This window comes from Cuculus canorus, chromosome 2 (assembly GCF_017976375.1).
Source record: "Cuculus canorus isolate bCucCan1 chromosome 2, bCucCan1.pri, whole genome shotgun sequence".
NCBI classification, from domain to species: domain Eukaryota; kingdom Metazoa; phylum Chordata; class Aves; order Cuculiformes; family Cuculidae; genus Cuculus; species Cuculus canorus.
The window spans coordinates 146,500,191-146,512,619 of record NC_071402.1 but is presented as its reverse complement, the minus strand read 5'-3'; the positions used below and the strand labels follow the sequence as shown (position 1 = coordinate 146,512,619).

The 12,429-nt window shown below is 42.9% G+C and overlaps 1 protein-coding gene across 1 annotated transcript in view; it reads right to left on the bottom strand.

The window, feature by feature from the left end:
- Nucleotides 1-10,165, bottom strand: part of CCNY (cyclin Y) — a 126,784-nt gene extending 116,619 nt beyond the window's left edge. The window contains exon 1 of the mRNA XM_054060634.1: nucleotides 9,777-10,165. Within this exon, the coding sequence (XP_053916609.1) occupies nucleotides 9,777-9,930 (154 nt within the window). The 5' untranslated portion in view covers nucleotides 9,931-10,165. The remainder of the gene's footprint in view (nucleotides 1-9,776) is intronic.
- Nucleotides 10,166-12,429: the final 2,264 nt, after the last annotated feature.

Here is a 12,429-nt window from a genome sequence, read left to right as displayed (position 1 = left end):
GTTTTAGCTTTCAAAGGCAGTATTGGTTTGTTTTTCTCCACAAAACAACCAGTTAGATCTCTCCTATTGCATATTACTTTTATGACAGGCAAGATGCCCCCAGGACCACCTCAGTTACAGGTATCCTTCTCCTACTTAAACCCTTGAAAAAGTACCCACACCCCTCCATAAAACTACAATACCAATTTCTTCCCATGTCTGACACAGAGAGGATAACTATATATTGTTAAAGCAGTATACTAGACGCTTACCAGTCCAAATGAATTACCCTAAGAGAAAGGATGACATTTAGCTGCAGGAAGCATGATTTGAAAGCTTAAAATACACAATTGCATTTCTAAACTCTTCACGCTCTTTCCACCTCCACTGACTGACTGAATAAAATGTATATGGATTTCTGCCAGGTAGGCACAGTCACAAAAAGAGCTTCAAGAACAAAGCACCGCTGAGAGCAATGTATTCATAAGAAGCAACAGGTGGGACTGGTACATAGCTTATAGTAGAGGCACATGCAAAAGATCTTGCCTCTCACTTATGAAGCTCGATTTTACCTTGATGTTTATTTTAACATCTGGACTTCAAATCTACAGCATATGACCACATAGATAGAAGTATCAAAATACTAATCAGAAGTCATCTCCTCTATCTTCAATTCAGAATCCCTTTTCAGGCACCGTTCACTCGTAATGCAAATAGATCTATTCATTGATCACTATTCAATAGCCAAAACACTAAAATTTCAAACCATAATTATGAACTCTCTCAAGATGTTAAATTCCCTGTTTTAAAAGGGGTAGTGAATAGGTGTCTGGTTTCAGCTGGGATGAAGTTAATTTCTTTCCTATTAGCTGATATACTGTTGCAGTTTGGATTTAGGATGAGAACAATGTTAATAACACACTGATGTTTTAGTTGTTGCTAGGGAGTGCTTAACTTAAGTCAAGAACTTATCTATTTCTCATACCACCCCATCAGCCAAGAGGCGAGGGGTACATGAGTAGCTGGGAGAGGACAAACCTAGAAGACCTGACAAAAACTGACCCAAGGGATAGCCCATACCATACAATGTCATGCTGACCAAAGACCCTGGGAGGAGTTAGCCAGGGGCAGCATCCACTGCTTGAGCACAGGCTGGGCATCAGTCAGCGGATAGTGAGAAACTGCATTGTGCATCACTTGGTTTGTATAATATTTTATCATTATAATTGTTGTTGTTGCTGCTGTTATTTTCCCTTCCTTTTCTGCCCTATTGAACTGTCTTTATCTCAATCCACAACTTCTACCTCTTTTTTTTTTTTCAAATTCTCTCCCCCATCCCACTGGGGGTGGGGAGTGAGCAAATGGCTGTGCTAAACCACAACAGTAGAGCAGAGAATTTCAAATTCAAGTAAGATCAGTCTCAAACAGACTAGCAAGTTTGGGGATCCAATACATTTGAGATCCTGCCTACAGCTGTTGAACTGTGTTAGCAATTATAAATAAAATTCTTTCTAATAAGATCTGAAACTGCTTTTTTCCTAAGTACAAACTCAGCAGAATGACACACTGAATGTGTGTTCTGCAGTAACTGGACGTGCCATTATGAATATTATCTCTATTCATTTCAGTTATATTGTTTCATAAACTTAATTAATAAAACCAAAACTAGTCCTTTGAACTCTTCCAAAAGAAAACAAAACAAACAAGCATCAGAACAGATTATAACGATCCTGATTCCCAACAGCTGTGATACCATCACCCCAACACACAGAAGACTGCAATTCTGTACTAAGCAAACCCAGCAACTCTATAGAAACAAAAAATTCTGTTATGATTGTCTCTAAGTTCTCAACCAGAACTTTTTTTTTCCCTAACCTGTATTTCATACTGGTTATTTTAACAGTTCTTCAAGGAGGAGGAAGTGGGGACACACACCCCAAATTAGAGACTACAGCTTACTGAATGTAAACTGTGTATATGACTGTATAACATATAGGCAACTTTTTTTTCAAGCTAGAAAAACAGATGATATCCAAAACTACCATCAGCCTCAGAATCAAGAGCTCTAATTAATTTCAAATGCTGAGAGACCTTCTTTAAGGTCTTTGCATCACCTGCATCATTTTACAGAATAACACTCAGTGCTTCAGAGATGTAATTACTGCTAGTGAAGTCCACTGACCAGACTGAAAGTTTCTTTTAGCCAAAGCAGGGAAGCACTTCCTGCCTTCCTCAGAACCAGTCACAATTCTCAAACTCTGGATCTTCAGCTAATGCAATCTCCTTCCTTAGGAAGGTCAGGAAAAAAAAGGATAAAGGTTCATGTACACAACCTTACATATATAGTCATAATTTCTAAATTAGCCTCTCCTTGGAGACTTTGCACTGAAGCAAGAAAGTGTAGGATAGGATTTCAAAACATCTTTGCTGATCAAGTACAGCTTCTTTCTCATGCAGTATTACTTTCAGTATCTGAAATCAATGCATTCTTTCCAGGAACAAAGATGGTAATACATTTCTTTATCAGCTGGAAGCCTTCAGTAAGATGTCATAACACACATAACAACACAGCAACAAAAAGGTACCATTTCTCAGAATACTAACATGCAGGGATAAACAGCATGCTAGAAACAATTTTGAGCACGCCAATAACCTGCTAGTTCTTCTCCAAATCTAGAGAAGGATCCCTGTACCACCAGTCTCACATCTTCGTTGACTGACAATGCACCTTATGATGTTTTGGGTAGCCTGGCTTTACAAAACCTGGAGGAACTACCACTTCCTTGGTATCTTCTGTAACAGTTTTGTCTTCTTACAATTCAAGTTTTGCATTCAGGAGTAACTCATCATTTCCCACTCTTAATGAAATACCAATACAGCAAAGCAAAGAAGCTTTTAAGATTTCAACACTGTCTCATATTGGGTTCCATACTGATGACAGTAAATCTTTTCACTTCCCATCTGATATCTTCTGGATCTCAGCCACAGGTGTATAAAAATCATTCTGCAGACAAAGAAACAAGCAAGCAAAAAGCCTGCAATACAATTATTTTTTAACTAAAGCTGGGTTTTCTTTTAAAAATAAAACTATGAATGAGCAGATGAAGGCCAACTCTTCTTGCAAAGAGAGAAGAATAACACACAGATACCAGCGCAGATGCTCTCCCCCTCTAAGAATCATAGCGGACAAGAGTGTGGGAAATGTTACAAAAGGTAGATGACAACTCACTTTTAATCTTAGAACTAGCTCTACTCTATAAACTTGTCTCAGCAATCAAGTTTTCTGGAACATTTTTACACTAAAAATAGTAACAATGCCACTCACAGTGACAAAGCCATCACTTTCAGATGTGCACAGATGCAAACTACATCTGTGAAGGCATAGAAAAGGTGTTTCGGTAAAATGGTCAAAACATTAGTCTGGATTAACAGAAACAGAATTATTTTGCAAAGGAATAGAGAAGTAAATAACACCAGATAAAGGAAAATATACATTCTCACTGATCTGAGAAACTTGTCTTAGCCGAATTGTAGTTGGTCTAATAAACCCTTTGGAGTTTGCAGGCTTGAAATGCCACAGCAGTGATGAGAAAGAAACAAAAAAACAAACAAGCAAAACCAAAAACAAACGAACAAAAACATTTTGTGCAAATTCTCCAATAAGATTTCACTAGTAATATCTCATTAATCCAAGTAACAGCTCCCTGGTCAGCTTCTGTACTACCTAAGGACTAGTCTTTGGGACAATGATAATGCTTCTGCTGCTGCTAAGTTCCTTCTCAAACCCGTTCAGGCTAATGAGCACGCTAAATTTAAGCTAGTTCTCCCAGAAGAAGCTCAAGAGTTGCTGATGCTCAAAATGAAATGGCAGGGAGATGGGTTATGATGACAGATGGGGTCTACACAATTGGTGCCAAAGAGTTTATTTAGGTTGAGCTCAATAAAACTATCTCTGAATTTTAGCTAACCTCTGCAAAAAGTTTAAACTTGGGAAACATGAAAATCCCAATAATTCATACCGCAATTATGGAATACCTTCTTTTAAAGTTTGATTGCAAGGAGACAAAAGTGTTACAGAACATATGGAGGAAGTGGCTACTACTCCAGTGAAGGCACCACGTAATCACACTACGGGGAGGATTCTGTCTAAATTTTTAAATTAAAAAAATCTATTGACATTTACTAGCTGTTCACATACATTTCAGAGATGTATGGCACTTCTATGAACTACTTGGTAGAATGAGGTAAAAAAGAACCCTACATGGGTCAACGAACAGATTTTAAAAGTTCTAGTCACCAAAGTTCAAAGGAAAAGTAAACCAGCAAAAGTAACTCAGATTCATTTTGTAAAGCTTTCAGTTTGTAAAGTGTATTTCATATTCTTGCATTATCCAAGGAAGATATTTAGGCTATGCCTGATCTGCAGCTGTCTGGCAGGACAAGGACAGCTATCAGGTAGCAGTAGTTTCTGCTCTCAAATTCCCCTACAACCCTCAGGCTACATTACAGAGAGCCGCTAGAAAAACAGCATTCATAGTGTCAATAAGTCACTAGGTGTGCACAGCAAACAGCATCTCACACATTTCAGAAAATGGTGCCAGACTTGCAGCACCTCCTTTTGTACCAAGTCATCTGATCTTGAGCAAGGCCTGAAGATGCAGTAAACACACCCTGAAAGTCTGAAAGATCTTCAGTAAGCACATAAAACATATATGACCACACAGGTAGAGGTTATCATTCCTTTTAAATACATTATTCTCATTACATTTAAAAATCTAAGGACAAAAAACTACCTCAAAACACAGCAGCCCTTCCATTTTCAAAGCCCTATAATTTTAACTCTCGTCATTCTGCTTCAAGTACCAACTGACCCAGTCAAGACTGTTGAACTTGCATAACTCGCTTCCAAAGAAAACCTTAATCAGATGTCAATGCACTAATAAAATTGGTAAGAAGTAAGTTAAAAAGTAATTAGTGTTAGCATGCGTGCATCTGAAAGCTTCTACAGCTAAATATGAACACTGACTTCACAAAGGGTGTCAATTTAGTGATTTAATATGAACAATGGGAAAGAGGTTTTAGGAAGGCTTTTGTAAAACATGATGGTGCCTCTTTCAGAAGCAGGGCATGGCACGGAATCCACGGGTGAAGCTGAGGGCAGAAGGGAAAAAGAAAGCTGTGAGGTATGCATCAGCAGAAGCATGTTGTACAGGACTAAGTTCAGTGATGTAGGCCACAGCAGATTCTTTTTTTAATTTTTTGATGCACGAGATCACAGTGGTACCTTGATACCTGGCCTCTGACAAGCGCTTCGGTAGGTAATGCGAACAACAGTACTGAAGAGCATACAGATCAGCTCTTTGCAGGAATTCTAGCTAAGTGAACAAGAAAAAACTTCAAAAGAGACTTTTCTGTAAATGAAACAGATATTTTGAGTTTGTTTGTTTTGTGGGGTTTTTAAAGAAGGGCCATTTTTTTTAAGATCTGTGTGTTAGCAGGAATGTCTGTGTGCAACATACTAGATCTTTAATTTGCTTCTGAAGTGCTTATATCTTGACTTTCGTAAATGTATGTCAGTTCATCCACAATATGCAAGCCATCCTGCCCTAGCTCTTGAAAACACCAGCATCTCCGTTTAGCTAAATTTCATTAGGCACATGAGGCAGACATTTAAACTTTCCTGTATTTCACTAAAATCGCATAATTCTTATAAAACCCAGCAGACAGAGATACACAAAAACCAACTAATCTCATCTCAGAAACTTCCAAATGCCAAATTCAATACAGTGGAGAAAAAACATACGTAAATGAACAAATAAACAGCTTTTTAAGAAGCAGTCCATTCTTATGAGCCTGTGCATTATGCAGCAAAAAAAATTAACACGATTGGATCACCATGAAAAGGGCTGAAGAGTTTTATCAGTGATGCACAGGATGACTTTATTTGAGCTAGCAACCAGAAATGACCTGGTGGCATAAGCAGGAGTTTACAAAGAGGGAAAACCAAAAAATCGTATTGGTGGGGGTAAGGAAGCGGGGGAGACAGCAGGAAGGACGAGACAGGGGAGAGGCTCATTATTAAGAACCATTTTTCCTTCCAGTAGCCTAGGAATTCTCTATCTAGTCTCTGTTTCAAGAACAGTCTTTTGAAGAATTTCATTACAGGGCATCAGCGTTGCCTAGTGCCATCATATTTGTGGTAAAACATCCTCTTTGCCCTCTCCCTAGACCTCCATATTTAAAAAGCTTATTGCAGAAATCATGCTTCAAACAGAGAAATCACAGTTGAGCACAACAGCACACACTGCTTTTCCACAAATCAAACCAACAGTGGGTCTGACTACGTTACCTGCTGACATAAAGTGGAGTTGTGACTACTGTCAGCCCAGCTAGTCAGGATTCACACAGTGCATACACCAAGATGCCTGCACAGACAAAAGTTCATGTGCAAATGAGGTAGAGAATCTGATACATTAAGGTTTCTACCATTTTTACTTATTGCTATTATTAACACTGCTGTAAAAGAAGTCTTGATGGCAAATAAAGCTAGGAATCTGCAAGTCTTGAATCCATCACTGTAATTTTCTTAAAATAAGTTTTTAAATGTGATGCACTGACAAATGTTGGCTTCCCCGTAGCAATAAATTATCAAAACCAGATAGCAACCTCTGTATATTACAATTATCATCTTGCTCTTCCTAGAAAAAAAGAGAAGTGAAAATCTGTTAGGTGTTCTTCATTATCATGAGCCTGTACAACCCCCCCTCCCAAAAAAAAAAATACCCAGGGGGGGAAAATGCCTTCTGGAGACTGCACAGTATTCAGAGAGGCAATTTTGCACATGTGCAGATTTTTATAGAAGACCATTATCTTCTTAAAAATTGGGGGATGAGGGAAGAAAGAAAGATAAATTCACCCTTAACCTTCTCTAGAATAAGTCATTACATAAATTCCTCCTAACTGAATCTCTTTCACAATTCCCTTCTCTTTCAGATACCACTTCAGATACCATCATTAAACAGTTGCGAAATACTACAGAAATTTACATTTTCTGACAAGGTACCAGTATCGCAGAAGTAAAACCTTGCTATAAAACCCACGCCTACTGAAGCGGAATACCTCCAGCCATTCTTTGCAAAACTGCTACTGGATTTGATATTGTACTTAGAGTACAGGCGAAAATTCAAAGGCACTATCTCAAATGCAAATGTGACAAGTATTTCTTTATGAAGTATATATAGCTGGCAAATGTCAAACAGTTCCACTAGTACTGAAACTTCCAATTAAAACACTTCAAGTTTTGCCATCTCTCCCTCTTTTTCTTTCTCCCTCTCACGCTGGCAGAAGCAGGGCCTTGCAACAGTGAAAACCACTCATCTCTCTTACAAGCTTAAACAGCCACAGCTGATTTAAAGGTTCTAAAAGTTCTTGTTTTATTCAAGCAGCTTTAAATACACTCAAAAAATAAAACGTTTCACAGATTTCCAGGAATGCAAGCACGAAAGCAACTTCCATGCAAAACATTTTAATTCAGACACTGCATGTCATGGTTTGTCACAATCCTTCAAAGTTCCACTGACATGGTAAATGCTTGCTAGGGACATGATAGGGACATTATCATTTTGAGAGCCTGACTGTCACTGCCACTGGTCCTGCACTGGGTGGAGGACTCTTGGCTGAAGAACAACAAGTACATAAACCTGATGTGTCAAAGAAGTTTGCTTTCAGTGCATCCATCTTTGTCATCACAGTCTTTTTTTGAAGAAAAGAACATCTGGCAACACTAAAATTTCAGAGCCTGTTGAAAATACTTCATGATTTGCAGGAATACTAAGGAATCAACAACCAGGATTTTCTCTTCATGACACATATAATCAGACTTTTGTGACCTCACTGCAAAAACCACCATTGTAAAATGATAAATATATCGCTGGAGTTCTCTATTGTGAAGGTTATTTTGCCCTCCCAGCGTCTCACCTGTAAACATCTGTGCGCCATACAATATCAAACAATCTAAAAAGAAAAACATAACAGCTGGTCTAACAGGAAATAAAATTTCAGAAACACAGTATCATCTTACTATGTTCAGTAATCAGTCTGTCATCTTTGACAGAAGAACCTTCAGTGAATGTGACTTGAGTGTAACAGACCTGCAACAAAGCACAACTCAAAACCTGTTTTACCCAAAGTATCTCCAATTGTTTTGTGTGTACAGGTATTTATTGTCCATCAGCCTCCTCAGTGAAAACTTATTTCTTAGACTTTATCCATAAAGAGGGACAGGACTACAGTAAGACACAAAAAGCAAGCCCAAACTTGTTTGCTCTCTTTCAGAATTAAAGACAGCTTGGCCATTTGAAAACACAACATCGCACCAACTATCCCTGATCAAAACCAGCAAAACTGAAAAATAAATAATATGAAAAGTATTTACTGTGTTCTCACAAGAGGTTACAACTCCAGGCCTGAGACACACCACAGTTTATAGGAGAAGAGAAACACAACACATGTGTACCCTGATCCCACAAACAAAACAATCAGCCAATAGAAAATTTTTTGCAAATAACCAGCAAGATGCAGGAAGTTATCTGCATTAGATGCATATTTTAAAAGCATACACGCACTTAATACTTCCACGCATGCCCTTCCCCCCAGCTAGAAAAAAAAACACATCAAGAACAAGGCACAACTCCAGCACATCTCTGACCAAAAACTTTACTGCAGATTGTGTTGGGATAGATGGAGAAATCCGTACCATCAGAGCACACTGCATGCTGCTGTGCTGGACAACACTAGTGCTGGAAGAATTAACCATTCATAGATCAACAATTGGTTCTTTCATCATCCTGGCTTTCTCAGACGATCATTATGTATTTTTTTCTACCTATTGCTCCTGCTACACTCCAATTTTTCAGCTGCATGTAGCAAAGGCATCTGCAAAAATTCCCACTTCCAGAACATACGTCATTAAAATAAATAATCTTCAGTAGAGAAAGAATCTATCTGCTTTCTAACTTTGCCAGCGTCAAGAACTGACTGCACACAAAACCCTGTAATAAAATCACAACTGAGTATGCTATCAAACAAACGAAGAAGGCAAACTGAAATGCACCAAAGTCCCACTTTCTGGCATCCTACCAAAGGCGGTTCATGTGAACTAACCCACGAGATAGCTGCCCTTTTACCAAGCAAAGTTTTAGGACTAAACGCTTCAGCTAATCAAAAACTAAGTTACGTGTATACATTAAACCACATCCTTAAAATTAATCTGCACTGTGGTTTGGCGAACCGGCAGGACGCTCAGGCACCACCAAACCGACGGGAATAAGCCTTTTTTCAATATCACTGCAGAGAAAGAGAGCGAAAGGCGGTGCTCAGGGTTTCACCGAGCGGTGCTTCATCATGACGGTAACAGAGAAGGGAAAAGTCACTGGAAGAGAAGGTTGTCATGGGAAACATCTCTTCCCTTTTCCTCGCCGGCTGGGTTTGTGCTTTCGGCTATCACGCCCGCAGCGGCCTGACAGAGCCGGGGGCGAAGGGACGGCAGCAACCTCCGGGCTGGGAGGAAGAACCGGGGGGAAAAGGACCCGGGGGGGCAGAGAAGGACCCAGGGGGCAGAGAAGGACCAGGGGGGGGAGAAGGATCGGGGCGGGGGAGGGCAGGACCCGGGGGGTAAGAATGGTCGTGGGGGGAGAAGGACCCCAGGGGAGAGAAGGAGCCGGGGGGGATGCGGGGCGGCAGTGCCCGCGGTGGTCCCCGCACCGCCCGGGGCCGCGGGGCGAAGGGGCCGCCCTCACCGTCGATGTTCTCGCGGTCGCTGATGTGCTGCAGGTTGCAGCCCGTGTCCTCGCGGCTGAGCTCGGCCTCGGGGCGGTAGGACTCCAGCCGCGAGTGGGCATTCCTGCGCAGCTTGGGGCTGGAGGAGACGCAGCAGGAGGCGGTGTTCCCCATCGCGGCGGCGGGTCAGGGCCGGCGGGCGGCCATGGGCGAGGCGGAGGAGCGGCGCCCTGCGGCTGCGCTCGCCGGCGGGTCCCCGCGGCGGCTCATCGGCGGAGGCGGCCCCGCAGCGCGGCCCGCGGCGGCTCGGCCCCGCTAAGCCCTCCTCCGCGGGCGGGCGGGCGGCTCGGCCCCATCGCCGCGCTCCTCCCCCGCCGCGGCCGCGCCGCAGCCTCCGCGGCACCGGCAGCCGCAGCAGCCGCCGCCCCGGGCGGCCCTGACGAACGGTTCCGGTTCAAGCGGGCGGCAACGCCTCCCGCCGGGCCCGAGCCCGCCACGGCCTCCCCGCGGGTGGGCGCGGGGCGAGAGCGGAGCGGGGGCCGCGCTGCGGGGAGGGAGGGGCGGCGGCTGCTGCCTCCGTGCTGCTGCTGCCCTGTGGGGGAACCCGGGATCTTCTCCGCTGCACCCCATCCCCGTAGGGAGACCCCAGGTTCATCTCCACTGCACCCCCATCCCCGTGGGGAGACCCCAGGTTCATCTCCACTGCACCCCATCCCCATGGGGACACCCTCAGGTTCATCTCCACTGCACCCCATCCCCTTGGAGAGACCCTCGGGTTCATCTGTGCTGCACCCCATCCCCATGGAGGGATCCTCGGGTTCCACTGCATCCCACCCCCATGGGGACACCCCAGGTTCATCTCCACTGCACCCCATCCCCATGGGGACATCCTCAGGTTCATCTCCACTGCATCCCATCCCTGTGGGGAGACCCCAGGTTCATCTCCAGTACATCCCATACCCATGGGGAGATCCTCAGGTTCATCTCCACTGCACCCCATCCCCGTGGAGAAGACAACCCCTTGGGTTTGTCTCCGCTGCACAACATCCCTGTGGAAATCCTGCACAGCAGCTGGCATCTTCCCCATCACACCTCTGACCTGGGCCAAGACTCCAGCCAGACACAGCACCTGCCCCACGGCTGGGAAGTCTATGTGGCAATACCAGCAGGAAAATTTCCCACACGTTTCTTAGCTTTTCAAAAATTTACAGATCCTTTAGACTGACGGTGTCAAAGATAATTGGCCAAAGAAGGAATGTGTGTAATGTGCCCCTACGCTCCATTTTCCCTGTGTTTCAGTGCTTTCCCAGTGAAAAATCCCCTTTTTTTGCAATCAGTGTAATGTTAAAGATGGGCTTTCTGCGTGTTTCTCATTAGGTTGGGCTTTTTGGGTTTTTTTTCATTTTTAAAATCTCTGTAATCTAAGCAAATCTCATGACTGCTGGAGGCCTGAGTCATGGTAGTTGAATGGTTGCACTGGTAACATGAAAGCAGAAAAGCACATCTGTGTGCTTATGAAAAAAGCTTTGACTTACAGCCGCATGTCCAGGGAACCATTACTCGTTACTCTACCAGGCATCTCATGATACTTAATGTTTTCATAAGATCTGCTCAAGTCAGTAGACTACATGAAAGACTTCCAAGTTTTCATCCAACATGTTTTTCTGATCACGCATTGCAAAGAAAAATTAATTTTTAATTTTCAGCTGTCTTTGAACGTTTATTTGAAGCAAACGTAACCTACTGAGGTACAAAGAAACAACAAGAAAGAAAGAGAATGTGTTTTTTAAAAACTGTTTTGAGGATGTTTTCTGTAACCGATTTTGTGACACCCGCCAAGCACAGACGGGTAGCAGTTTGTGAGTTATATTGTCCCTCTGTGAATAACTCAAGATAAGTAAGAATAGGTTTAGCATCTTTTGTGTATTACTGTATGCAGTAGCTTGCATGCCACAGAAGGCATTTAAGTATTTGCTGGCACTAGAAATGTTATCTCGTAGGATGACATGCCAGCTGGTGCTTCCCACTGCCATGGAGGTCACGGCTTGCTGAGGGTGCCTTGGGCTCCTCCCTCGCCACCCAGCCTGCTCCCCAGCTCTCAGCTGAGCCTGCTCGCAGCCCGCTCTCTGGCCCCAGTACAAACTGTGCTGGTGTCAGCAGGGTTGATGAACCCTCAAGTCAGCATAAGCAGGCATCAGAAAATTTTAAACACAATTTTGTAATAATCCTGTCCTGGTATGCATACAATAGACTTTACTAAAAGTATTACTGACGTGCCTAGCTTGCCACATCGCACAGCAGGACCTCCGTGAACTGGAGACCTCTGTGGACGAATTGTCTGTTTGCCTGCCATGGCGCTGTGATCTGCCCTGTTAAATCCTACCTTTCTATTGGAATCAGGGACATTTACCCATTTATGGCCTGCAATGTCCAAGCATGACTTCTCCTAGGGTGCCAGTGCCACTGCCTTGTAAGCACATGCTTGGGTCAGGCTAACTGGGAAGCCACGGTGCTGCCTTGCCTTGCTGTGCCAATCCCACTACATTTTTTAAGAATACAGCAAAAATTTTGTAACTCCTAATTATTTAGAAACTTTTAAAGACTTTAAATCTGTTGTAGCAAATCCTTAGTCAAATCTCTACATATACCATCATTTTAAGCTTTGAAACAGAA